The sequence below is a fragment of the Coffea arabica genome, chromosome 4e (genome assembly GCF_036785885.1).
Source record: "Coffea arabica cultivar ET-39 chromosome 4e, Coffea Arabica ET-39 HiFi, whole genome shotgun sequence".
NCBI classification, from domain to species: domain Eukaryota; kingdom Viridiplantae; phylum Streptophyta; class Magnoliopsida; order Gentianales; family Rubiaceae; genus Coffea; species Coffea arabica.
Genome location: NC_092317.1, coordinates 7,028,812 through 7,055,831, shown reverse-complemented (window position 1 = coordinate 7,055,831; position 27,020 = coordinate 7,028,812). Strand labels below are relative to the sequence as shown.

Genomic DNA, 27,020 nt, shown 5'->3' with positions numbered 1-27,020 from the left:
GCTGGGGACTCTCGGACAAAACACCCGCTTTAAAGCTTCATAGAAGATGGGAAAACGGCCTCTGCTAATGTCAGTAAGTGCATTATCAAAAAACCACCGCTTTAACGCTTAATACAAGGTACGAAGGCAGTCTCAGCTGATTAGAATTCGCAAAATATCAGTCAAAGTGCATCGCGAAAAACCTTAAATTTGTGACTCTTCAAAACTTCAAAGAAGCGGCTAGAGACAAAGCACTTCGTAGCAAAGAATTTGAGAACTTCGGAAGCAGACTATTAGGATTGACTACATTAAATGAAGTGTTGTCCTACTAGATTCTGCAAAATGAGGAGGATCCCAGAAAAATGCAGCTCCGAATGTTACAAAAAGCAAGTATAAATTAGTATTGTGCTATTTAGTTCCATCTAACGCCTTCTGTTGACTCAACACTGATCGAATATCTTTTTGTCCCGCGGAAAGAGGGGGCTGTAAATCGCCCTTTGGCTGGATGAGCAGCAACCAATATGTTTTCTACCACCTATTATTGGGCGGCTTGACTTTGTAAATTCTAACAATCCAGTTAGATGTTGTAAATGCCTCCTCCAAGTATTCAAGCTTTACGTCTTTGTTTCCGATTTCAACCCCCCTTGCTCTATCATATCTGCACAAAAAAAAAAGGGGCAATGCAATAAATTAGCAGCTCCTCGAGGACAGAAATCAGCATAAAATTATTTCAGATGCCAATCGAAGCACTTTGGTTGGGGGCAAGACCTTCCAACAACAATATGGCACACCAAAGAAAAAACTGACTTACCCAGGTGGTTTGCCAAATTCAGTTGTCAGCTCACCAAAGCGATAATATGACAGTTTGTACCTGATGGCCCAATAAACAACCATTAACAGCAAATGAGAGAGAGAGGCATTAACATCTACTTTGCTCCTCCAATCATAGTGTTATAGAAAAGAGATTCTTATACCCACTCCACAGTAATATCTTAGTTGTAAGCAAATACTTTGTCCATCCACAAAATTAGTATAAGATTTTTTTTTGGGGTATAAGAAGTTGCAGCCAAAATGATTTCATATATCAAAAAACAAAGTGAATATCCAATTTTTGGTTTCAATTCAACTTACTCTCCAAAATTTATAATCACTTATCTAGAAAAACTCCATGTATTAAATTCTTTCTCAAGTAAATTTTCTACTGATTGAAGCATATAAGACAAGTAAATGTCACAAACAAAAATAAAAGACGCTGTAAAGTCCATATTTGCACATGCAAAGCAGAAAAATCAAACAACTTACATAAGACAGTTCAACATCTTTGGAGCAGCTCCCTTATCAACACGATATTCTCCATTAACAAGGTAATCTGGCTCCTTGATTACAGGAAATACTCCTCCTCCAATTCTCACCATCCATAAAAATCTGAAATAACACCATTTATTTCAATTAATAATGGAATTATAGGGGGTAGAGGACAAATGAGAATTATATCAGTTAAAATACAAAAGACAATATCCATTAAACACAGAGAACATATCAGTTAAAACGTTGGCCATGACAGTCAAGGTGCTGATTTCTTTTCTCTTTTTTCTCTTTGATTGATGAATACCCAAGTCTAGTTCTTGATAAGCAACATGCAAGATTTTTTGACAGAATCCTACCAATAAAGATACATACGGTACCACTAAATAGGTATAAATAGAATAAAACTGCTACAGATCATTATCTTTTCCTTCTTTTAGACAAGGAGGTGGAATGATCAGGACAAGAGAAGTAGATAATCAATTTGTATACAATACAACCTTACTATGTAATGACCCCAAGCATTTAGCCAACAATTACAATAGTTGAGAGATTCTACATCCTAACAACTTAGCTGTTAACAGATTTTCCCTTTGGTGCCAGAATACATGTATCCGATTATACTGAAGTAACCAAATAACAGCTTTTATCCCTACCATTCACTTAAAAATCAAGCAAGAAAAAACCAAGGAGGAAACCTGAATACTTTGTTCATTTGACACTGATACAGCACAAGATGTTGGCAAAAAGCCTAAGTGGGGGAAAGCAATCTTTCACAAGATGTTGGAAACGGGATTACTGAAAAAAAGTGGGAGAGAGAAAGAGAGAGAGCGTGTGTGTGTGTGTGTGTGTGTCTTTCACCTAATTGCAAACAACAGTGAATAGAACTTATCCTTACTTGTTAATATCATCAGAAGAGTACCCGGTCACACCTCCAAATACAACTAATACATAATCCACATCCAGTGATTGCATTATTTCATACGCTTCATCCTCATAAGATGACATTGCACGCCCCACAGTTGCGATATGTGTATTATTCCAGGTGTTATTGTCTACAATCACGGTCCTGTTTCCCATGGCAGTGATCTGATAGCCATAATCCCACCAAGACATCACCTTAGCATCTGGAGGGGTGTTCTGACGCAGCCAGAAGTATGCCTCCCGGTAATCATCAAAAATGATTCTGTTTCCATGGGCTCCCCTTGCAGCCAAGACAATCGAGGGCGAGGAATATGCCTCTGATGTAACCCAAGTACAATGGATAGCATATCTGCTCAACAAGTAAAATACACCAAGCAGCAACGCAATAGCACCATTTTTTTGGAAAGGAAGAGATTGATCAAATGATCCCTGCTTTCATGAAAGCCATGAGAATAATACTAGCAAAAAAGGAAGATATTCTGTAGATCTTCACAAAAGCAGAAGATAAAATCAAATTCAAAGACTAAAAAGAAAACTAAATGTACTGATACCACCTTAATGTTTCAATAGCATGCCATCTATCCACATAACTTGGCATTTAACCATATAGAAGCAGCCAAAAATTTCACACGTCATGAGATTGTCTTTGGTATAATGCAACTAGTTAAAAGGAAGGAATTCATGTACCAATACACCTAAAACTTCACCATATTAATGCTCCAGAAAACTAACCAAAGCAAGAAGCCTAAAATTATGGCAGATGAATATACTCCCTTGAGGTGCCAAAAACCGAAATCAACAAAATTGAGAAAAGCAGCTCTTAGAAAAGAAAAAGTAGAAAACAATAATAAATTAATGAAGACATTTTGCTTATGTTACTCATTATTTCCAGATGCTCTCTGCAAAATTGTACCCACTTTTGTCAATGCTACTGAAACATATAAATCTATAAAAGGAGATATCCTAGAAGTTCGAATTAGAAAATTCAAATGGAGAACTTCAAAGCTCCATCAATTATAATCCTTTTCCTTTGCTGTCAAATAAAGTTATCCACCATATCCAAACAACATAGGAACAAGGGTCTCACCTTAGACGAAGTTTTTGTGCCAGTCGTTCCTTTGGCAGAACCACTATGAGTGGTCTTGGGTTTTTCCCTGACCAGCTGAGTTAAATTCTTTATGGTGGCAGAGACTGCAATAGCACTGATAAGGCACACTGCTGGTGTAGCGACAAGAATCAAACGTACCATGACTCCAGCAAAATACATACTTGTGAGACCATACATCACTATGAAAATGGTGGCATCTGAAAGCCGTTTAAAGCAGAAGTATAGGCCTGCCGGGAAAAGGATGAGAAGTATGTGGAAATCAAACATAAAAGATGACCATGCTGTTGGCTGATGCTCAGATACAGATGCAATAATGGGAATATGATCCTTTGCATATGTTGGATCCAATAAGGAGTAAAATCGACCCGTCCAAGGGGAGATATAGCCAGATGCAGTTCCAAGTCCTAAAGCAATAGCACCCAAACCTACAGCAGAGGAAACGGTGATCCTCAAGAAAGCATGGAATAATTTTGGATCATTTAGCTGGTGCTTAACCCAATCCAAGAAGTAAAACACCTGCATAGAAGAGTTGAACTTAGCCAGGTTTTCCATGGTATGCAACTATAACTATAATAATGAAACTAGACAGTGAAAAATAACATTTAAAAACCAAATCTGAACGGAAATATGCATGTTTTATCGCTTTCATGTTTACCCAAATGTCTGAATTTACATAACTTTGTTTGATACCATACAGTTATCAATGGTGCAAAGGTACGAAAAAAATTTATCACATTGGCTATCATCCAGCTAAAATTTACACATAACATTTTGGAACTGGTCTTCTTTTGGTGGTTTGGGAGGGGATAACAGAACCAAAGAAGTGTGTTTTATGAGACAGTTGCTACAATATCATACAAACAAGTTATGGATATTGAGAAGCCATCTACTTATTGCTGCTAATTATTTACTTCCCTGACTGAACCATGAAATGTAAATGTACCTTTATGACCACAAAACTAAATTAAGGTGGTCAGTAACCAGCAAAAGTTGATCAGGTTCTACTTTACATTTTCCTGCTCTTCCTCTTGTTATGCATAATATTAGCTAAATCATGACTCCTTTACATAACCAAAGAAGAGAGAATCTCCATATCTACCTGCATTAAGAAAAACACTCCCATTGCAGCCATATGTTCTCCTGACTGCACATGTTGAAAACCCACAAAACGAATCTGCATTGCAAGCAACATCCCTAGTATATACATGCAATTATAAGCCACATACAATCTCATTGAATATCTCCCCGTGACCAACAGAACGAGTACATAGAGTGGAATCAAGTTAATTATGAACACATAACCACCCCATGCTGAAACCATATAGAAGTAGCCAAAAGCTGAGGCCAGTGCCCAAGCAAGCAACCCCGTCTTCACCGCCTTAACAAAGAGATAGAATGTAAGCAACAAAGCGAAGATAGCAACCCCCTCATTATCATATGATCCTGCAACCGACCTTGAAATGTAACCAGGGCAAATAGCAATTAATGCTGCCGCTACCAGCCCAGCACCAGAATCCCACAACTCCTTCCCAAAGAAGTAGGCGACCAAAGTAGTATTAGAGGCAAAGAATGGTGCAGTGAGCACACAGACCTCACGAATGTGCACAGCAAACCTGACATGTGATTGCAGACATCCTTAACTACATGATACAATAGAATCAAGAACATGCAGAAAAGCTTGCTGGCCTATTGTTTGAAGATTGTTGAACTATTTCATACTCCATAGTACATGCTTTCTTAAGACAGTGAGACTTCCAAACAGTTTACTTTCTCACACACTTTATGCTGTTTTTGGAGTTCAAAGAACAAAAGTTGGACATCAGAAACCACCAAAAAAGCCCAGAACCTGAGGAATCACACTCTGTTTAGTAAAAGAACAGCCCTAAATGGAATTCAGAGTATTGATAATTTCCACGTTCATGTCTTCTAGACATGCAGACGAACTGCATACAGCTAAAAGTCTAATTCATTTCCGTTCACCATCTCCTCCAACTACAACCTAATTTACCTAGGAATACTTTCACAATTTTAATCAAACATAAGTGTAGACAATAAAATTACTAGTAACTAACATCCAAAATCACCCTAAACAAGATTCATCTTTTTTTCATCACCCGAATTTACTAAAACACTCAAAATTAACTTGGAAAACGCACAAATTTACCATCTTTCAACCAAGAAACCCAAGCATTTTAACTCCAATCATCTACAACTGTCACAATAACAAAATTTCCACGCAATTTAAACTTAATTCCAACAATTCACTACTAGTACAGACTACACAAAAGAAAAAAAAAATCAAACAAAAGTAAAAGAGAAGAAATGTAAAAAACCTGAGGAATCTGAGGGTCCAATAGATAATGGCAGCAGTGACCATGAGACCAGGATAGAGGGTCCCACCGATGATCCTACCGAGCGGATACCAACTCTCCGAGTCAAACCAGTTCCAGAAATCGTAAAACCCATTCTGAGTCAAATACAGCGTCGTTCTGTAGTTGAAATACGGATCAAACTCGTGGATCATCGACTCATATCTCAGGACGCTGAAAAGTCGGGTAATAAACGCCAATACATACACCAACAATAAGATCGAAACCCTAATTAACAGCTCCTGCTGCTTCGTCTTCAGCTTCCAAGCCTTCATTGATAATAATGCTTGCAGCTTCGACATCGGATCTGACGCTTTCTCCATTTTCACCGTCGTCGCCACCATCCTTTTTTTAGAAAAAAAAATTTCTGAAAATTTGATCTGATGGATAATTCAATTCAGTCAGTGCTGTGGGGTTTTAAGTGAGCTGGAAGCAGAGAGGGGAGTGGCTTTTTTGGTAAATTTGGGTGATTTGGAGGGCAGTTTTATTCCATGGTTGTTTGCCTTTTTTGTTTTGTTTGTGAGTAAGTAAACCCCTACTGCTACTGTTCTCAGTCTTTTCTGCTACTGCTCCTCTGCTGACATTCGAGTTTGAGCTAAATCTCAGTAAAAGACAAATGCATTACAGGGTTGTACGTTATGGACAGGAAGTTGTACATTTGACTAGGAAGCTTGACGGGCTGGATAAAGGCAGCCCAAAAATGAGGTTTGGATCAAGTGGGAATTGGATTTTATGTTGCATTTTTGCTTTCGAAAAAGTAAAAAGGATCAACTGAAATTGGAATCCAGTCCAAAGAGGACAAAGGGCTTTTAGCTAATCTATCTGTTAGACATAATTGCTAGTTGTTGTCAATGCACCTTGAGATCGTTAATTTGACTCTAAAATTTAAGTCTAAAAATGAAGACGCAAATGAATCTAATCAAATAAAAAATTCAAGTCAAAAAATGAATCTAATCAGATCGAATATCCGGTGTTCAAACTTGTTTGATTATGTTAACGAGTTTAAAATTTTATTCAAATTTAATTTATTTATTTACCGAACTGAATTTGAACGAAAATTTTCTTTACCGACTTTAAAAATTATTAAACATAAAATATTGTTCAGCCTTGATTTGATTACTTGATAAACCAAACTCAATCGAAATGATTACTTGATAAACCAAACTCAATCGAATGAGTTATTACCAAATCGAACACAATTCGAATATCCAATAATTTGATTCATCCATCTTTCAATCCCCCGTCTAAAATCCTTTCATTTCCCCATGATCCTACTATGGGGCTTGGATTCTCAATAGGAAAAAGTTAAACAATAGAATCAAAAAGTCAGGGTGGGGATCCATCGAATATCAACAAGTGAACGAAGAATAGTGAATACTTTTCCAATTAATCATTTAAATAACCAGAAATCAATTCCTATCTCTCGATTATAACCTCTCAAATAACATGTTAGCCACTCCTATCATTGGACGAGCTTCAGAGACAGCAAATAAATGGAAAGCTCTGAGCAGTTCTGTTCAACAATCATCACCTAGAGTAAGGAAGTAGGGTAAAATCATCCTCCATCCCGAGATGCAGCTTTACTTCAAAATATCACTACCATTTACAAGGGAAAATAAATCATAAATAACATTCTTTCGTTTCCTTGAAAAGCTAATATCATAATGGAGCTTGAATATCGCCTTCACAGAACCTCCAAGAACCATCATATTGCCTCTTCAGGTAATAACGTATTTTATAAGTGCTGCAACAAGAGGAATCTTTAAGAACTATGACAGACCACAGAATACAAATATATATATATATATATATATATATATATATATATAACGTATATAAAGATACAGTTATATGGTGTTCATGGTAACACGAGGAAAAATAGATGGTGGTAGACAAAAAGAAACACTTAAAATTACTCATGAAATTTAAACTGATGCAACTCTTAAAGATGCAATAGCTTGGTTTCCATTTTTCTCCTTTCTGGCACTCTTCTTTTGTTTCTATTTTATTAACTACATCATGCTTTTAGATACTAAACTTTAAGGAAAAAGATCAGTTGTAACATTGAGATATGGAAGAGCAGGACAACATAAACCCTTCAGTCCTGCTTACAGTTTACCTAAATTAAAGCATCATTAATACGGTTCATACTTATTCAATCTCACAATTTGATTCAAAAAAAGACATTTAAAATAACCTTTTGTCTTGGAACCCAGTGCACAAACAACAGTAAAAAGCAGCATGGAAAATTATAATACTGGATTCCTAGAGCTTGAACGAAATTTTAGGTGAATAGTAGATGCACCTGCTTATCTCCATGTGTTTATGCTCTGTGTGTGTGTGTGTGTGTGTGTCTCAAGAACACAGGTCTTAAACATTACTGATCACCTTAAGGCCGTTAACTTCCCAACTACCTTCCAAACAAAGCAAGTAGAAAAGAAGAACATGCAGAATTTGCATCCTGATATCTAATCAAAATACAAAAGTCCACTTGCCATACCCAAGTGATTGGCAGCTTAATTTCCAAGTACCTGTAATAATTCGGATTCTTAGGCTGAGAATCATCTACAAGTTCAGCAGCTTCCTCTAAGATTGCTTCTATCTCTGCCATTTCATTACCAGTCTCATCCGTTAAAATATCTGCCTTCAGAACTGACAATTGCAGCAAAACGAACTTCCAGAAACATGACTTGGCTTTCGCAGCATCAGCCAAAGCTTGCCACTGTTTCATATTTTGAATAAACACTGATTAACAGCAAACACAAAAAGGCCAAACTCTAAACTCAAGCCCCTGACTTTTAATTAGACTAGAATAATTTGTCCAATAGCTCATGTTTGAGATGTTAGCCTGCGGTGTTGATAGAACGATCTTGTCATCAAATTCCAGAGAGTTAGAATTAGAGAAGTTCAATCTCAAATTTCGAGCTCCGGTGTGTCCTGTCCAATACTAATGTTGCTCAACAGTAGTAATCTCTTTACTGTCAGGACGATCGTCTGCCTTGCCAGTTAAGTATTTTCAGTCTCCAGCCCATAGATAATAAATCATAGAACCAATATTAGTTCAAAGAAAGGGTCATATTATCAACTACTTCACATTATCATAATTATAATGATGCTAATAGTAACAAGCACTTAAAACATTGATAGAATAGCGTATTTGCTCATGCAATCTAACAAGGAGACCATCAAGGATTTCTGCTAAAACAAATGATGCCAAAATAGGCATATAGAGCTCACCTGACCAAGCATTGACTCATCAAGGATATCAAAGAGTCTCTGTACATGATGGTTAGGTCCTAGCGCTTCAGCTTTAATATCTTGCCATTTCCTAACTAGAGTCTCAGCTTCTTCCACAGGCATTGGCTGCCTGAGCACTCCAACACCAGAGGATGACAAACTAGCAGCAAGACAAGATTTCTGCAAACTTACAACTTCTGGCTGGGGTCTCATCTGAATTTTAAGCATTGAAAGGAACTTCTTAAGTTTCTTGGCATTCTTACTCTCATTTTCATCTAGAGAAAAATCTTTAGACCAGGAAATGGAGCTTGATGTAGTTGGTCTTTTCAATCTCCACCTAGAACTGTTTCCCATCTTGTAGAAGTGCATGTTCATCAGCCTGAAGGAAGCGTAAATAATGCAGCCCAAAGATGTAATGTACATCAACTTCCTAACAACAGTATATGGGTCTGACCAAATGTCCCAGGCTTTATTTTGGTGAGAACCCAAATTTCTTTTTAATTGAATAGGTACGTCAACATTGGCACCACTATTGGCCTTGTTTTCTGTCAGTGGACCTTGCAGATTGGCTGGGGTTAACTGCTTTACTGCTGGTCCTACATGTCGTGAAGCGTCTTTAGATGGAATGCTGTCTTCAAAAGCTTTTCGATCCAACACAAGCGGATATGTAAGTGATTGGTGGCTCATATTTGATGTTGTATGAAGAGATCTCTTAGGTTGCCTATTCCCAGAAGTTTGCTTTTCTCCTGCAAAGAAAATAACCTGTACAAAGAACATCACATCCTGGCCCTAGATATACAACTAGCATCATATGTTATCACCAAGAGACTTACAAAAGATGGTGGAGTTTCCCGAGTATCTGGGAAGACCTGAAGTACAGAATCCTTCAGCCATGTCTCCTGGCAATTTAGAAGAAAATGTGGTAAGGGATAGATACATATAGACATTCATAAAGAGAGAGGAAAGAAGAGAGGCAGAGGTGAGCTTAGAAGATAACTAGTGACACTGCAAATAGAACAACTGAAATTCTATATAACTACAATTAACACAAGAGTTTATCCAAAAGATACAAATGCCATATATTGGCAACAGCAGTTTTTTTGCATATGATAATTAAGTTTCCAATGTGATATTGCTCTCATAAGTAGTTCTGAACTGCAACAATAAAACAAGGACAAAAATGACCCCCCCTCCCCCCCGGGAATAGAACAATAATGCACTTCATAAGTAGTAGTTTTTATACATCACATGATAGCCAGAGAACGATACCAGTGATTTCCTTGAATTTGAAACATCTTTGGCTTCTTTATCTGAAAGTAACTTCCGTGCAGCAGGACTTGAGTTCAGCTCAAGCTGCCAAAGCTTTTCAGCAGCAGTTGCCTCATCACCCTGCATAATGGGACTCAAACCTTGGCTCAGTATTAGTATGACTATTAAGTACCACAAAGAAAGGGTAAAGATAAAATATACCTGATCAAGAAGAAACAAGCAGAATGCTTCCTCAAATTTCAAATCAGTCCCTTCTGACGATATCAAACATTCACATATTGTTTTCGCTTTGTGAATCTAAAAGGAAAAATAAACCACAAAACAAATAAAATATGCTAAGCTGTCAAGTCTCTGTCAACACACAATAGCATGTACTGAACATAAACACCAATAGAGTTATGTGTCCAATAGAAAAATTGTTGCTAATCGCCATAGTAGATAATTGTACAAACTAGTAGGTAGTTCCCTGGGAATGTTGCAAGACACATTTTATTTCAAGTAAAGAGAAACAACTTACCAAATCTTTCTGCTTGCTTGAAAATCCAAGGGCAATGTGAGCTATCAAAATCACGTAGAAACAATTAAAATCAATTACAACTCTTTGACTTTGTGACTCTAGAGATTTCTTATTTTTTCGTGTAAGAGCAAGATCTTCCCAGGGAAGAAGTTCCACAATCTCTGTAGCCATGAGCTTACGGAGCGCTTGATTCAAGAAAATTGGCCAGTCTTGTACCTGGCTAGAACTTTGTACATCAAGGCCCTGCCTAAGCAGTTCACGTAAAGCTGAAATGGCTCCTGACCTCCGTTCAGCATTTTCAGGTGTGTGAGGCATGCCTAGTAACTCCAGTGTGCAAGCTGGTGCAAGCTCTTCCAGAGATTCTTCAATCTAAAATAAATTTCACAAAAATGATTAAATCCTCTCCGAATCATTAATTTTGATTAGTGTGTTTTGTCGCAGATATAGAGCAGAAACTATGAGATGTTACCTCAGACAAAAGTGTCATCTTCCCAAGTGAACTTTTACTCCTAAGAAGACACTGAGCACGGGCAAGAGCTTCAAACCCTTGTGAAATCTTGTTCTTCTCAAAACAAGCTTTTGCAATCGAACACTTCAAGAAAGCACCTATATTAAGAAAAGGATGCATAACAAAACTGCCAATTTAAAAAGTAGCACACAGGTCTGACCTGTTCATTCTCTTACCTCTGCTAGTGCCATGGACAAAAGAACATCATGAATGTAAGACTTAGCATCTCCGTGCTGTAAGGCTCTCCGTCCAATATCAAGAACAATCTTATCCTCTCCAGCCTAGATCAAATAGACTGAGAAAATCAGTATTCCAGGGGAGAAAAAGGAAATCCCAACTCAGTACCTTAACTGTAGAATATTGCCGAAAATTGGCATACAGTCATTGCTCACAAAATGAATTATGTACCATAACATATGAAGAACTGAAAAAATGGAACCAAAGAATGCAATTTATTATCCAAGAGAATAAAATTACGCTCAGGTATGAACCTTTGCTGCATGCAGTTTGAGAAAGTTAAGTAAAATATGCCTGCACAATCACAATACCTCCTGAAGAAGGCAAAGAGCAGCAGGCACCCAAGACCATGGAATTCGTAGAGAAGATTTAGGTGCGACCTTTTCCTTTGTATTTCCAGCATATTCTGGTTCAAAAAGAAGCTTATCCCTCACATCCATCAAAAGATTCTGTGACATGATGGCATAAAATATTAACATGGAAATGAAGTAAGACAAATATCTAATGACGTATTCTTAGGAATCAGATCCCAAGTGCAAAAGCTTTAAGGAAAAAAATAACAGAAAATGAAAATAATCATATCACCAGTGGAAAGCCACGCACATTGAATGACCATATCAAATGATAGAAGCTCCATTAAGAAAAACTTTTTTCCAAAAGCATGTTTACTATCTTTAAGGAAAGGAAAAAGAGAAACCCTTATCTTCTATGTTTTCTCTCTAAGTTAATAGGAAAGTAAAAAAGAAAAAGGAGTACCTCATTAAACTTGCCATTTAGAAAACAGAAACTGGTAATGACTTGTAGTAACACAGAACAAATACTAACCAGAGATAGCAGACCCTACCTGACGACTAACAACAACATCTGCAGTATAGCCTTCTTCAATCTGTGCATTCCTCAGATGCATTGCAGACTTAACAATTTCATCTTTCTCTGCTTGATCAGAAACACCAAGAATCTGCAGTTTTTATAAAGTAAAATGAGTATATCAAAATGCCTCTAATTTAGACAGTAAATTGGTGCTCAATCATTTCAGCAAATTGGCGCTATAGTTTAAATTATGAAATACGGGAAAAATAGCATTTTGAAACACCTATAATCAAGTAAAACTGTAGTTTTCAGACAAATCACTACATTGGCTTATCCAATTCTACTATATCTCTTCTATTTGAACTTCATTTTTCAATTTCTCCTCCAAAATTTAACCATTCAAATAGCACCCCAATATACATTTCCAAGTTTAACCTATTAGGACTAACTCTACCTAACCATCTCCCGGAACCATCAAGCTATATGTACTCCTTACGTTTTCACCCAATTACTCTTCATTTTAACCAACAAATACCGGAAAACAAATCATCAAAATAGTTGTTGACGCAAAAAGTACTAGCCAGAGTGCTCCCGTATCTTCACTTTCTTACAGTAATAATAATAATAACAGTAAATAAGAACATAAACAATTAAAATCCACCACTTTTTTTTATTTACATTTCCAAAAATTTACATTGATAATTAAACAAAACACTGCCAGCCTACATATGAAGGGAAAAAATACACATTCATGCAGCATGAAAATAAGAAAATCAGAGAGTAGAAAAAAGTTGAAAAAGACCTGGTAACAAGTGACCGGTATTTCAGCAGAGGGAACGATGGGAGACTGAGAATGAACAACATTGATATTATTTCTACTGCCACTACCACTCTCCACAACAACCCGGAGGTCAGCATTGGCGTAAAATCTCCAACACCGACGGCGGTTAATACTCAAAATCACCAATCCTCTATTATGATTCAAAATCCCAGCTCTCAAACCAAAAATAGACGAATAATTCACCCATTTTACATCAAAATAACCGCAAAATTTCAACTTCTTCCTGATGTCATTGTGGTTGTTATCTAGCGTGTTTAAGTACGCACAGCAGCAGTGGGACGGAGTTGGGAGATGAAGAGTCGCCATGCGGAAATCTACTGTTGTTTAGTGTGTGACAGTGTGAGAGAGATTAGAGTTTTCATCACAGGAATTTGTGGATCGGTGAAGCCATTTTCGAGGATTTTTGATGGATTTGTTTTGTTGGGAGAGAAAAAGGAGAGAAGGGTTTTTGGCATTTTATGGGTTTTTCATTTTGCTTCGTTACACCCGGCACTCAACCGTTGCTCTTTTCGCTTTTTGGATTAATTAAAGATAAATAATTACTTTATTCCATTCCTACTTTATGATTTATTCACTTCAGTCATAGCATTAGTAATTAGCGGTTAATTAAAGGGCCTATTTGCAATGTCGAATACTTGATAGCCTTGAGATGTAAATTGCAATCAACTCGTGTGACAGTGATATATAAGCCCCCCCGCAGCTGGACATGGAGCACTCTTCCCGCCTTTCTGGAGTCTCTAATTATTTATTAATCTGAAAACACACACTCACACAATAGAAGGAAATCGGACGAAATGGTTCGAGGCGGAGGAGGAGCGAAGAAGGAGAAGGAAGAGAATGCGGAGGCGGAAGAAAGGAAGAGACTGAAGAAATCGGCGTTTAAAAATAATATACTTTCCGAAACGCAGGCGACGGCGAGTGGCTCCAACGCTCTGAACCCTTCGGCGACAGTGGTCAAACACCATGGCAAAGATATCATGAGGAAATCGCAGCGGAGTGGCAAGAATCGTTATTTATTCTCATTTCCTGGGCTTTTAGGTCCAATTTCTGGTGGAAAGGTTGGGGAACTCAAAGACCTCGGCACTAAGAATCCTGTTCTTTACCTCGATTTTCCCCAGGTTCGTGTGGAAGTGGAAACCATGTAGAAAATTCACAATCATCACGGATTAGCTGGTGATTTCCGATTTTAGTTGTTTGAGTATGAATCAAGAGATTGATAGATAAATGATCAAATAGGATGTATGGTCAAAATTAGGACATGTACGTATTTATGCACAGAGTTTGGTTATATAAGGTCTTGAAGACAGATTTGTAGAAGTTAGTTCTTTTTCTGCACAATTATGATATTTAAGCTCTAATTACATAAACGAGGCAAAATGTATTACTAGTAGGGGAGAACCCCGAAAAAAGCATAAATAGGAAAATGGTTGTTAACTAGTTTTGCAAAATCAGTTGTTAATTGTTCTGGAGTATAGTCATACATTTATTTGTTAATTTTCTCGGATAGTTGAAGAGAGTAATAGGAAAGTGAGGTGCAAACAACTTCTTGATCATAGATTCCCTTTGAATTGGAATTGTTTTTCTGTTTCCCTTTGTTTCCACCATTGGAAATGAATTTGAAATTACGGTGGTATTTTTATGATGTGTAGGGTCAAATGAAGTTATTTGGTACAATTGTGTATCCAAAGAACAGGTACCTGACTCTTCAATTCTCGAAAACTGGAAAGAATGTGACATGTGAAGACTACTTTGATAACATGGTCAGTGTTTTTTTCTTATGTTGAGTGATTTTTGACACCTAAGATGCTCGATTCCTCTTACCCAGAAATTTGTTTTACCTGATTCAGAAAGGAAGATATCTTGAATTGCCCTAAGTTTTGGTTCTCAACCATCATTGTCCTTTAAGCTACTGTGAGACACAGACTTTCTTCTCTGATGATTCAATTCTTCCACTGGGTTTACCATGTGGTGGAAACCATTAACTCCACATGCATATGTATTTACATTAGAATAAAGATGGTTAAATGTCTCAAGAACACTGATATATTTTATTGTGAATCAGTTCAACTCATTTTTGATAGTGATATGGTAAATTATGCTGACTAAATCAGTGAAATGTGATTAACAATTGGACCTTCAACCTCTCCTTTGGTTGCTGATTCTCACATCATTTAAGGGGTTTTTTCCACTATCCTTTTAAGAGATGGATCCTTTTATTTATAATGTGGGATCTTTTGTGTGCCATAATCATGGAAGCTAGGCCAACCATTAGCTGTCAAGGAAATACTCTAAAAGAAGTTGTAGATAATGAAATTTATTATGTGAAGACATTACTGTATTTACTTTTTCTGATTTTTTTATCAGATTGACAATTTTTTTCTTGTCTGACTGTTCTAGTTCTGATACAGAATATAAATGTTGCCAAATTTAACATATTTGGTCTTGTCATTATCTCTTTCTAATATTGCTTCTCTTGTGCTCTGGGTGAACTGAGTTTTCAATAAATACCTAGAAATTGCCCACAATATTGTGAGGTTTTGTCTTAAATTTGTGATTGCATATTTCTTGCTTTTCCAGATTGTGTTCTCTGATGCTTGGTGGATTGGGAAAAAGGATGAAAATCCTGAAGAAGTACGTCTAGAATTTCCAAAGGAGATGGATGTGGTTAGTCCACTGTAAAGCTTTTTGACTTGCTGTGCTTTTATCTGCTAACTTTGTAAGGATGGTTTGATGAGTATGCTAGAATTTGTGATATCTTTCGATTATTTGTAGATAACATTAAAGGATATCCCATATGTTTTCTTGCTCCCAGGAACAGGTGCAAAACTATGATTTTAAAGGTGGTGCAGGTGGGCCAAGTGATAGCAAGCGAGATAGCATTAAAACAGCTAAGAAAGTTGTTGAGCAGCCATCTCCTAAATTTGAGCTGGAAGAAGATTCCTCTGACAGTCAAAATAAACCTAAAGAAGTTCTTGAACTCACTCCATCTCGGAAGTCAGCTAGGACAGATTCCTCTGACAGTCAAAATAAACCTAAAGAAGTTCTTGAACTCACTCCATCTCGGAAGTCAGCTAGGACAGCGGGAAAGACATTCAAGTACATTTCAATGCTTTTGCTTTCTAACTTAAACGTGTCAACATGCTGCTTTAAAAAGTATTTTGTGTCTTGTCTGCAAAACAAGAAACAAGTACATTAATGTTGAACTATTAATTTGTCAAATGAAATTGCCTGGATACTGTAGACAGACTATAGCATGTTGAAAATTTTTAAAACTAGGTGTCTTGAAAAGAAATAGAGTCACCAATGAGATGTATAGTCTTAATCTTTTGTTATTACACAGTATAAACATGCAAAATGATGTTTGTTTGTTAACTCTTAATGAGTGACATAAAGGCACTTATTCCTAAATATAGGTGAGAGCGTTTGACTAATTATTTTAGTATTTTGGCCGTTTTCCCCATATTTTCCTTACAGGTGCATGAAGCTTTAATTTCAGTAATATGTTCTCAATTTTGGCATTTTATTGATGTATGGCTGTCCCTATTGCTGTTTTGTGGATACTGTTATTTATGAAAGTTCCCCACTTAGATTTGACTCTTGTGTATCAGAATAATCTTCTAGATTTCACTGTCAAGTGTATGTCTTGAACCTATTAAGGGAGGAACTTGTGACGTCATATTAACAAATACCAAAAGACAAAGAAATATTGATTGTACTAGTGATGTTTAATTCCCCAACTAGTAATATTACTGGCAGATGGATGACAAAATTAAAATGACAAGAAATACATGGACTCAATTCTTTTATTTTAACATTTCTCCAAATGATTAAAATTTATTCCGTATTGTTGAACTGACAGGCACTGTCTCTTTTCTACTTTGGTCTGCTATGTTCCACTATGAGCTTGTGTTGGATTCTTCAGGTTTAATTGCTCAATAATGGATGGTTAGCTACTTTATTGGCTGCTAACAAAACACTGTCTAGGTTTGCTGAGTCTTCTTCTGGAGATGACATTGCTGATGGTTTGGGGGAGACCTCAGGAGATGATTTTGTTAATAACGGGCTAGAAAGCTCAGAAGGAGATGGGGACAACGTTGCTAAAGATATCCTTCTAAATTCATTGACCTTGTTAGTTCTTGTTACTTTGATGACATTCCTCTATTTATAAGTACATTAAGCTTTTTATGTTGTTTGTTTTCATCGCATGAGCTGTCTTTTCACCTGCAATCTGCTTACTTCCTTAAGAATGTAAACAGACTGGAAAGTCTTGCCATGTGGTACTTGACCTTGATAAGGAAGATGCTGAAACAGACGCTCCAGTCCCAAAGAAAAGAAAACAAAGTGCAAAATCAGCTTCAAAAACTAAAGAGCTTGCTCATAGTAATCAGGGTTCTCTGGTTCAAAAGACCATATCATCCTTATTCAAGAAAGCAGGGGAAAAGGTATGGTGTTCAAGTTTTGTTGATATTCCAGGTTTGTATCATGGGAATTATTGATAGACCACATGATTGATGAGTACACTTCTACTTATCAAGGCATACATGCTGTGGAAAAGGCTTTCTGTGGAATGCCTAAATAATTTTCTTGTGCTGTAGCTTCTCTCATACCAATAATTGGTACAGTTTTACAAATCTAAGCTGCTTAAAGGGACATTTTTTTTAGTAGCTGGAAACCACTTTTATTTTAATCAATGTTGACATCCTTGGTAGAACTTTTTCTGTTTGTTCTGAATTTGGACATCATGATGTTCTCTTTGGGTTTCTATAATACGTCACCTACTTGTTGAGTCCTGTTTCTTTGTATCTAAAAAAGTGAAGGTTTGCCTCTTGCATTTTCAGCATCAGAACAGTTAGAAGAAAAGTAATTTGCTTTAGGAAATAACTTCCTAAATTTTTTTTAGACAGCTACTTCCTTAGACAACTACTTCCTATTTGATTTTACTTGGTTTTGTTTATTCTGCCACTTCGTAATGTAATTGGATCTCTGAAAGTACCTGTCCAAACTATTAGTTTTTAGGTTTCAATGAATTTTTACGGCATGCATATAACCTGCAGTAATAAGGACTATAGGACAAGTTAATTCTTTATAGGGGTTTATGAAGATGAACCCATCATGGCCACTGATTAGGAACAGTGGAATGATTAATATTGTTGATGAATACTTATGGAGGTACAAACCATAGTGTCCACTTTGTGTTGAATGGTGAGCATCTTCCCTGATATCCTGAATAGCTAACACTAGAAAGGAAGAGTTAAAGAATGAGTTCGGTTGAGTTGTTGCCTACAAAAGTTTCCCTTATATTTAACTTTGTAGTTTTTCAGTATCTTATACTTCCCCATGAAACTGTGTGAATGATCAGCTAGTTTGGGAAATCTAAGAAGATATCACATGGGAGACCTTATAAGGATATCAAAGTTCACTTGACAGAATTTGTAGTGTGTGATATTATTCTCTTAATAAAATAGGAAAGGGCTATTGTGGTGCTTTTCCCTAACTTGACTTAAATTATATTCTTTGTATTCAGCAAACTGTATGTTTTTCATGCTTTAGAGCAAGCTTAGTTATGAAAATGACGTTTTCTCTTCTACAGGTTGTGCATACAGATGCGAATGAGAAGATAGATAATGTCAAGGTGAGATCTCTTTCTATCTTTTTTTTTAAGAGAATTTCAGAAAGTTTCTTAATTATCTTCTTGGCATCAAAATACCTGTTATTGCTGTTTTGATCGTAACCAGTTTTAAATTTGAATTGTTATAACGTAGCAATGGTTGTGTTGCAGATTTCCAGGCCCTCGAAAAAGGGGAAACCAGTAGGCAAAAGAAAAGATGGTTAGTTAAGCACTTCCACTCCAGTCAAACATTTTGAGTCATATATTGAGCATCAACTTGCTCTTAATGTTCTCCAGGTTTCTTAATGTGTTGCAATATACTTACAGAATCTCAAGGTTAATTACTGTGGTGTTTTATGCTGTCCTAAATGCCCAGTAATAGCTTATTCGTATCATGTCATTAGTGGCTTAAAGTGTTGTAGATACCATTGCATAACCAACATATTTAGTTTGGTATCCTGTTGAATTAATGATCTGTTTGCTCTTAACATGACCTTTTGTAGCATCGGTCTTTCAAAATTCCTGAATTTTACATTATATTGATAGTTAAGTTTTTATTTACTACTGATTTACAGAGCTATTCATTTTTCTTTAGACTTGTATGCAGTCAAAATTCAATAGGTTACTATAGTCTATGGATAGGATTTCTAAACTTGATTAGATAAAGTGCACTTCTCAAAATCTTTGTACGGCGATAAATCATTTTAATTATTAAAAATACATGTTACTTAGAACTCTTGATTAATGACTCAAATGGTGCACAAGTTTTGATGAGGAGAAAGAGAGGGCGGAGTGGAGAAGAGGACGAGGGTGAGGAATATTATAGGATGTAACCCTCTTTCTTAATGCTTGATGATCTGTATTTTTGCATCACATTGTTACAGGCAGCCAGTTATATGGTTTCTTTATCTGGTTAATGGACCTCATATGTAATTTTCCATGTTATGTTGCAAGATGGATCATCCAGATTGATGTCCGTTCATTTTAAAACTTTCTAGTTATGCTTCGTGGTCAATTAAACAATGTTGTTGAAGACGATTGAAAACTTTTTCTTAACTGAGCTCATTTGCATTTTCGTTTCCCTCTGCCTTAATGTAGGAACAGAAAGTTCAGCAAGGAAGAAAAAAATGAAGGTTCAGGTTTGCCTCATTGCCTGTTCCTTTCAGCTTTTTACGTCAGAGATATAAACCGAATCTATGTGTAATTTGTGTTAACTGTTTTAAGTGATATGACCATAAATTCGTAATCTGTATATTCTAATCTGCTTATTTGGTAGATATTGTAGAAGGATGTTACCTTGTGGTTTTCTCTAATATGGGTAGATACTAAGAAGTTGAAAGACTGGGAAGTGTTTACTCTTTCAGTAATTTTCTATTGTGGTTCTTGACATACAATACATAGACATGTTTTCATGGTCTACATCCTTTAAGTTGAAATAAACAATGCTGTACATGTAATTATAGACTGCAAGTTCATTTCTGCTATAACCTATAGCACTAATTTGTAATGACTATCACCAGATGTTGTGAAGACTGAACCAGATAGATGTTAGCCTGACGACTAAGATGAACTTATGGAAGAAATTCATTTGAAGTGGAGAACCTTGGTGTTTTTGAAAAAATGTTTGTTGCCGTAGTGTCGTGAGGTTGAATTTCTCTCTCCAGTTGTGTCAAACGACCTTGCCAGATGTGTATTCATCTTTAGGGTGACACTGAATTTTAAACCCATACAAGTTATATGATATGTATAACTTAGTGGGGTTGTAAAACCTGTATGATATTGTATGATATGTATGTTATGCATCAAAATTCCCTCTCCTTGGGTATCATCTGCTTCTATGATGAGTGGAGTACATCTACTTTTGATGTTTTTACATGACCTAAGTGTTTTTACATATAAAATTGTTGTACAAGCCATGACATTTTGTCTTTGACAACCATCAGTTTTGTTTTTGCACTTTGTAGGTTGAAGATGATGATATTGAGGAGTTCACTAGCACATCGCAGGTGAGATATGTTGATGCAGTTTAACTGCATAATCTGAGTTGCGTAATGTTGATGATAGTTCACAAGTTGGTCAAATTGTTCGTTTTAGTTAAACAACTGTTGCACTAGTAAAAATTTGCAGATAAAGGGATTTGGAATCTATAACATAAATTAGCTGCAATCTGTTTATCATTTACAACTCATGCTAACTCAATGTGTAACAAACTGTTTTTAGGATATGATTTCAAGTGATGAAGACTGGACTACTTAACAACAGTGATGTGATGACAACCGCAGTAGTTGTCAAAACAAATTTCTACTCGGATATAAGTCGATCTGTGAATTCCCCCAGTTGAATGTCCAAGAAATGAGATTGCTTACTTCTCTTGGTGATGGATTAATTGGTAATGCTTGATGTCAATTCTTTTTCTTTCATTGTAAGGAATGTAATGCAGAATTGAGAAAAATGATGGGAGGTTGGCGCAGAATTTGTGACTCCTTCCCCTTTTTATTTGCCATGTATGACAGTTCATAGAAACTTCAAAAGCTATTGGTTGTATACTTGAGTAGTAGTTCAATTTGGATACTTGAAATGATACTGCGAGGAAATTCTTGCGACTCCTATTAAAAGAAAGATGCTAGATCGGCACTTTTATTTAACCCAACTTTTGTTGAGTTGATCTGTTTCTCATCTCTGCTCGACCCGCAAGTTCTCATCTCAATTCAGGGAACAGTGTGCACGAAAGAATATATGCAGAAAGGTTCACAAAAAGGGAAACATCTCATCTCTGATATTCCCATTAAATACTGCTTTATTACATCGTCTTGCTATAACCACGGAAACGAAGAGGAAAAAATGAAAAAAAAAAAAAAACAAAGAGAAAGAAGGGAAAGATGGGAAGAATGTACATAGACCTTTACTTAATTCAACTGGCATTTGCAGTCCTTAAAGTGCATTTCAGATTAAGGCTTAGGAGCCAAAAACTTATCTACCCTACTGTTTGTGCCCTTGGACAGGAACTTCATGCAGATAGGAGGTTTCACCCCAGCCAGAGCTAATATAGAATTAGGCAGAGTCCATATGCCGTCTCCACAAATCAAGCCTGAAGCCACAGCCGGTGCAAAAGCATCAGCCTTGGCCCTGTTTATCCTTTGCCAGATGTAGAGAATTAGGCTCCCAACACACATGTCAATGGCAAAATATGAACCCAAGTAAAATGGAATTGCCATCGCCATTGGAAGTGGAATATACCTTCCACGTTTCTTTCCCACAGCATCCCTAATCATGTTGATGAGAATTGATGCACAAAAGAATGCATAACACAGTTTGAGGCAATTTTTTGGCAGGGCTGAAAAGCCTTCAACTCCGAGTTTAGCCATGTTATAGTAGACAGTGGCAAAGGGGGCTGGATACGTGGTTCCGGTCACACCAAGATCCGGAAAAGCCTTGTAAAAGATCCAGAAGACACAAGGCGCTACCACACATCCCATTGCAGTGCCAATCACTTGGCTCACAAACATGGAACGTGGTGAAGCCAAGGTCAAATATCCGGTCTTAAAATCCTGCATTAGGTCAGAAGCTGTGGAAACAATGTTCATCATGACTCCACATGCTGCCAAACCAGCTAAAACTCCACCATGTGAAGTACCGGCCCAAGCTCCAATGGTGAAGATGGCTAGCTTTCCGTACGTTGATGCAAGTGACCAGTCGGTGAGCCCACAACCAAATGCATTGCAGAATGCAAGCACTGGTGCAAAGGTGTAGATAAGTATGATGTGGTACCATTTTAACTGGTGGAAGATGTGAGGAAGTGTTAGAGTTGAGATGACAGCAATGGCAATGTAACCTCCACAAGCAAACCAGGTTGGTATTTGATCCTTCAGAAAGAGTCGAGTGCGGCGCTGGTCGTCAAAAGAAAGAGGTTTGTTGGTAGGAGATGGACTGTCAACAGTTGGGATATGCATGCTAGCACTTCGGTCGTGAATTTTGGTAACTAAACCGGCTACAGTTCGGCTGAGCACCTTGAAAAAGTTGTAGAGGCCATCACCAAGTATCATAGCAATGCCGATAAACACCTATAGGATAACTCAAATATCAGTGAAGAAGAGAGACAACTGAATAACATGTAATGTAACACATACTTCCAGCAGAGCACCTTGTAACCTTGGAGTCCCTGAAGATTGTTGTGGCTTAGGCCTGCTGGGTACCAATCCCCCTCCCTCGTTTCTATCAGAGGCCACATTAGACCCCAAGAGAGAATTCCTCCAACCAGCACAGATACGTTTATGATGTGAGGGCAAATCATTCCCACGCCAACATAGGTTGCAGAAAAGTCGAAGTAAAACCTGGAAATGCAAAATTACCACTTGAGCTAATGATGAATGGCTTTTATTGTTTCTTGTCGTCCCCCTCCCCAAAAAAAACCCGGCCCAACAAAAACCCCCCCATGGCCGCATCCTGGTCATTTTCTGTATTTTACTTTGCTGACTAGCAATAGAGAATCTGTGGTTTGGGTTATATGAGAAAGAGGATCATGCGTTTACTTGTAGTTATATGCTTTTAAACCAAATGTTGGGAAGCTTGCAAATCCACAGTCATCACCAGCAGTAAAGAACCACTGGAAGAAACCCCACAAGAAGCTGAAGGAGAAGAACTTGCCCAGTTCTCTTACTTGTTTCCTGTAAGATCAAGCAAAGTTTGAGAGAAGTTGTTGAGAGGTATTTCTTCCATTATGATTTGATTGGAAGATCAATCTAGGATTCTAGGTAGCATCTTACTTAGCCAGCTTGGCCCCTTCAGGAGTGTGGAAGCTGTTAATAAGATGTGCTGTGGCGGTACCACTTGGATATGTCAATTTGAAGTCTATAATCATGATCTGCAGACAAACAGGTAATTCAAGATTTGGGACTACATGTTTCCGAGGATATATAGTTAATAATGAGTTATATTTCACACTTCTTAATTTAGTGGATGGGGCTTTTTGAAATGAGTAAAGGATCCTGTTTGCTTCCTTGGTGATCTGGCATAAACTAACATGTATCTCTCAGCTAATTGTGGTTGCAATCACCATTGATCAGGGCATGATTTAAATGTTATGTGGTTTAAAGTCACAAGTCTTCTTATCTTCCTCCTCCTAAATATGTGGATGGAGGAAAGGAGATGAATCAGCTAGCCAGGAGAAATATTCTACATCTGTCCTTGCTACTTTAACCAATTTAGAGTCGCAGCTGGAATTCATACAAAGCCATACCTTGCGTAAAGGCACCACTGAGAAGAGGCCAAGGAAGCTAACTACAAAAAGAAACCCAATCATCCATCCCAATGTTGGGTTTTTGTATTGGAATCCAGCTTTGCCTTCTTCTGACTGCTTAATTACACGTTCGCTCATGGCAAACAGGTAACTGCCAAAACCTCCTGCGCATAATCATCCCGAATGATAAAATTTTTCAGGCCAAAGTCCCAATAAATAATTTGATGATGTCTATGGCCTGAATTTAATTTTGGGAAAAAAAAAAGTGTAACTGTTTTTATCAAAATACGTCAATTTTCTGCTATGATTCCCCCCCCCCCCCCTTCTTTTTGTAGCTTATAATGTGTTCCTCGCTAGGCCTATCGCAGGCAATGGTGTGCAAAAAGAATGCCTAAAGAAACTCTTCGTGCTTGAAGAGTCATGAAATTCGACACTTGATTATCTAAGAGAAACAACTGATTTAGTACATCAACATCTCTCTTCTTATTTCACTAGCAGAAAAAGCTTTTGTTAACTTTGATTTACACAATAGGAATTTTGATCTGTAAGCTACCACTGTTCTAAATAGTGGAGCCAAGACTTTTGTCCAGTCGGTGAAATAATTTTATGCTAAATTTACGATGTGTAGTTTGTGAATTTTTAGTGCAACTAAATATTTCTTATTAATTTAATAGGAATGAAACAATTTATTCAATATTGCAAAAAATAAAATTGTGTATCGGTTGTGATTTATTATCTGCAGTAGTTATCAAGTCATTTAATAGTATAAAATTATAGAATGGTTAATAGTATCCATAAAACTATAAGATGTATATTTAGATATATATATATATATATATGTATATATAATAGACAATTAATGTATATTTAGTCAAACTATCAAATGAATATATAGTTTGCTTGTAATTCATATGTTATACATCTAAGTGGATCTCAATATTAAGTAAACAGGATTTATTCGAAAGGAAATACCGAGAGTGCTATGTTTTGCTTCAAGATTCCATGAGAGGATAACTGTAAAAAATTTTAATAGTTTCGTGGGGTAATTGTGGAACTAGATAGAATATTTTAAAAATTAAGGGGGGCAAGTGTGGGGACAATTACACAAATTTTAAACTTTGTATAAGTTATCCTATAGTTTTTCAAAAATTGAGTGAAAGCCCCCTGATTTTGATAAAAATATTATAATTTCATTAAAATTTATACTAATGACAGAAACTACACATCATCAGTCATACACAAATATGAAAGAATAGATAAATACAGACAGACATGAAAAAACATAGAAAAATTACCCGATAAGCCAAAAAAAAAAATACGTTAAAATACCAACTTTGTTAATATAACCAGAGTATTTATGCTCAAGTGCTTAACTCCTTTACTTTTTCTCAGAGAAGTGCGTCCTGCTTTTAATATTCTTTTACGTACGATATAATAGAGCATTATTAACGGAGATACCCACCAGCACATGAGACTAATGACTACATGACAGCATTATTAACATAAAAATCCAAGAAACAGAGTTCCGAAAGAGACTTTGTGCTATTCTTTTATTATTTCTGACGCACGAAATCAGATAATATCATTACGAGGATTTGGATCTTATGTCTAATAGCAAGACAGGCTTAACCGTTAAACATGTTGATGATCATGCAATTGCGTGGAAGTGTATAATAAATACTCTTTATCACAGCAGAAGATCCTGCTAATAATTCGCTAACACTTATGGCCACAAGAAGGGGTAAAAAAAAAAAAAAAAAAACGGATGATTTCAAAGTCGAAAGAAATTAGCAGAAAATTTGCAGAAGAAATGCTCCAATACAGATTAAAATCTTTTTGTTAATGTGAAGGAAGGCGGAAGAATTTCCAACACACTAACCGTATAAACTTGTAGTACAGCTTCAGTGGGAGGATGGAGAAACGTACCGCTAAATGCTATGCCAGAGGCAGCAACAACACAAGTCTGAATGACAGTGTTTTCTTGACGGGTGAAGGGCTGCTTCAGTAATCCAGATTTTTCAAGTAAGGTTGTCCAAGTCTTGATAAAGAAGAAGCCCAGAAGTCCAGCTGAGACGTTGAGGGATGGTATGATACCTGTGGTGAGATTGAGCTTCATGACTATGAAGCAGAACATCACTGACATGAAAAAACTCACCACAAATGCTCTCACCGTCAGCTGCTTTTTCCATGAGGGCACTTCTTTATTCTCAAATATCTTCTCTACCGACATTTCTTCTGCTCCTTGATCATTCTTTTCTTTCTTGATATTACTCGTCTCCAAACTCATTTGTTCTTCTGATTCAATTCCATTCTCTGCATTCTTTTCCCTTCCATTCATCTCCATTCTCTCTACTCCTCTCTTTCTTGAGTTTGGAATCTGAGGATGAGAATGATGAAGTTCTCTCTATCATAAAACTGAAGTACTACTAGTAATACTTGTATCGGATATGGTAAGAATTTAAAAGGTTGAAAGTGTCAAAGATTGCTAGAATAAGTCGAGTGTGTCAAATGTTCACGTCAAGAATGTGGGGTGGGAGATTTGATTTGTGATAGGCTGATAGCCACTTGCACATGCATGCCAAAAGACTTGCAAGTCATTGAAGCAACTTGGCATTTGGTTTGAGCTGATGGGACTTTTCTTGGATGTGGTACATTTGGATATTTGTTTTAGAGTAAATCTTATATACACTGACAGTATATACATTATCACCATTAGATTTATGACATATGTGTGAAAGTTAGATTTCAAATTCAAATATTGCATAATTATCATTCATCCAGTGCTGACGATGTATACACTTCAAATTCAAATGTTGCATAATTGTCATTCATCCAATGCTGACGGTGTATACAATATCAATGTAGGAAAGATTAATCCTTTGTTTTAATATAAAACGTTAGTGAAAACAAAGTTATACATAGGGAACCATCTTCAATATGTACCATTTATTCAGTCTAAACTAAGAGTTTAAGATAGGGCGAGTAAAACCTTCAGTTTTAACTAGTTGTACTAATCTTTTGGAGACTTTAAATAGTTGGGTTCTTTTTTTTTTGTTTTTTTTGGGTGGGTGG

At 36.7% G+C, this 27,020-nt stretch overlaps 4 protein-coding genes across 9 annotated transcripts; 1 reads left to right on the top strand and 3 right to left on the bottom strand.

Annotated features, from left to right (window-relative positions):
• Nucleotides 1–248: 248 nt before the first annotated feature.
• LOC113741900 (dolichyl-diphosphooligosaccharide--protein glycosyltransferase subunit STT3B) lies at nucleotides 249–6,163 on the bottom strand. Its single transcript, XM_027269559.2, has 7 exons — nucleotides 5,650–6,163; nucleotides 4,416–4,929; nucleotides 3,296–3,832; nucleotides 2,183–2,637; nucleotides 1,282–1,404; nucleotides 791–850; nucleotides 249–637 (listed from the first exon to the last, which is right to left on the bottom strand). Exons 1-7 carry the CDS (start codon nucleotides 6,027–6,029, stop codon nucleotides 508–510), a joined length of 2,199 nt encoding a protein of 732 aa, XP_027125360.1. The 5' UTR covers nucleotides 6,030–6,163; the 3' UTR covers nucleotides 249–507.
• Nucleotides 6,164–7,042: 879 nt separating this feature from the next.
• Nucleotides 7,043–13,603, bottom strand: LOC113741157 (plastid division protein CDP1, chloroplastic). 2 transcript variants are annotated; one of them, XM_027268635.2, is made up of 12 exons: nucleotides 13,066–13,601; nucleotides 12,298–12,411; nucleotides 11,765–11,902; nucleotides 11,393–11,497; nucleotides 11,178–11,300; nucleotides 10,709–11,077; nucleotides 10,393–10,488; nucleotides 10,192–10,311; nucleotides 9,756–9,821; nucleotides 8,923–9,684; nucleotides 8,217–8,407; nucleotides 7,043–7,429 (listed from the first exon to the last, which is right to left on the bottom strand). In XM_027268635.2, exons 1-12 carry the CDS (start codon nucleotides 13,408–13,410, stop codon nucleotides 7,345–7,347), a joined length of 2,514 nt encoding a protein of 837 aa, XP_027124436.2. In that variant the 5' UTR covers nucleotides 13,411–13,601; the 3' UTR covers nucleotides 7,043–7,344. The 2 variants fall into 2 exon arrangements, with proteins under 2 accessions (XP_027124436.2, XP_071903519.1); XM_072047418.1 differs by lacking the exon at nucleotides 7,043–7,429 and having other exon boundaries at nucleotides 8,296–8,706; nucleotides 13,066–13,603.
• Nucleotides 13,604–13,783: 180 nt separating this feature from the next.
• LOC113740570 (uncharacterized) lies at nucleotides 13,784–21,258 on the top strand. Of its 5 annotated transcripts, none has more exons than XR_011813541.1 (12): nucleotides 13,785–14,222; nucleotides 14,754–14,864; nucleotides 15,682–15,768; nucleotides 15,917–16,200; nucleotides 17,089–17,208; nucleotides 17,360–17,546; nucleotides 18,695–18,736; nucleotides 18,884–18,932; nucleotides 19,811–19,851; nucleotides 20,233–20,357; nucleotides 20,677–20,718; nucleotides 20,933–21,258. XR_011813541.1 is itself a non-coding variant. In XM_072047421.1 (11 exons), the coding sequence occupies exons 1-11, from the start codon at nucleotides 13,899–13,901 to the stop codon at nucleotides 20,966–20,968; spliced, it is 1,317 nt and encodes a 438-aa protein (XP_071903522.1). In that variant the 5' UTR covers nucleotides 13,784–13,898; the 3' UTR covers nucleotides 20,969–21,258. The 5 variants fall into 5 exon arrangements, 3 of the variants coding, with proteins under 3 accessions (XP_071903522.1, XP_071903523.1, XP_071903521.1); XR_011813542.1 differs by having other exon boundaries at nucleotides 17,089–17,232; nucleotides 17,361–17,546; XM_072047421.1 differs by lacking the exon at nucleotides 20,233–20,357 and having other exon boundaries at nucleotides 13,784–14,222; nucleotides 15,923–16,200.
• A 201-nt stretch (nucleotides 21,259–21,459) lies between these two features.
• Nucleotides 21,460–26,390, bottom strand: LOC113740569 (probable metal-nicotianamine transporter YSL7). Its single transcript, XM_027268115.2, has 6 exons — nucleotides 25,875–26,390; nucleotides 23,949–24,112; nucleotides 23,476–23,573; nucleotides 23,242–23,376; nucleotides 22,854–23,043; nucleotides 21,460–22,773 (listed from the first exon to the last, which is right to left on the bottom strand). The coding sequence occupies exons 1-6, from the start codon at nucleotides 26,290–26,292 to the stop codon at nucleotides 21,661–21,663; spliced, it is 2,118 nt and encodes a 705-aa protein (XP_027123916.1). The 5' UTR covers nucleotides 26,293–26,390; the 3' UTR covers nucleotides 21,460–21,660.
• Nucleotides 26,391–27,020: the final 630 nt, after the last annotated feature.

Bases quoted from the DNA above. Each gene is read 5' to 3' on its own strand.
- LOC113741900 (XM_027269559.2), bottom strand. From the start codon at position 6,029: ATGGTGGCGACGACGGTGAAAATGGAGAAAGCGTCAGATCCGATGTCG. The intron at 2,638-3,295 runs GTGAGACCCTTG...TCATGAAAGCAG, and splicing joins GCACAAAAACTTCGTCTAAG to GGATCATTTGATCAATCTCT. The intron at 851-1,281 runs GTAAGTTGTTTG...TTGGGCCATCAG, and splicing joins AAGATGTTGAACTGTCTTAT to GTACAAACTGTCATATTATC.
- LOC113741157 (XM_027268635.2), bottom strand. From the start codon at position 13,410: ATGGCGACTCTTCATCTCCCAACTCCGTCCCACTGCTGCTGTGCGTAC. The intron at 12,412-13,065 runs GTCTTTTTCAAC...TAAAAACTGCAG, and splicing joins TACCGGTCACTTGTTACCAG to ATTCTTGGTGTTTCTGATCA. The intron at 8,408-8,922 runs GTGAGCTCTATA...AATATGAAACAG, and splicing joins ATGAGTCAATGCTTGGTCAG to TGGCAAGCTTTGGCTGATGC.
- LOC113740570 (XM_072047420.1), top strand. From the start codon at position 13,899: ATGGTTCGAGGCGGAGGAGGAGCGAAGAAGGAGAAGGAAGAGAATGCG. The intron at 14,223-14,753 runs GTTCGTGTGGAA...TATGATGTGTAG, and splicing joins TTTACCTCGATTTTCCCCAG to GGTCAAATGAAGTTATTTGG. The intron at 17,209-17,359 runs TATCCTTCTAAA...AGAATGTAAACA, and splicing joins GGGGACAACGTTGCTAAAGA to GACTGGAAAGTCTTGCCATG.
- LOC113740569 (XM_027268115.2), bottom strand. From the start codon at position 26,292: ATGGAGATGAATGGAAGGGAAAAGAATGCAGAGAATGGAATTGAATCA. The intron at 23,574-23,948 runs GTATGGCTTTGT...GTTTGTCTGCAG, and splicing joins CAGTGGTGCCTTTACGCAAG to ATCATGATTATAGACTTCAA. The intron at 22,774-22,853 runs GTGCTCTGCTGG...GTTATCCTATAG, and splicing joins AGGGACTCCAAGGTTACAAG to GTGTTTATCGGCATTGCTAT.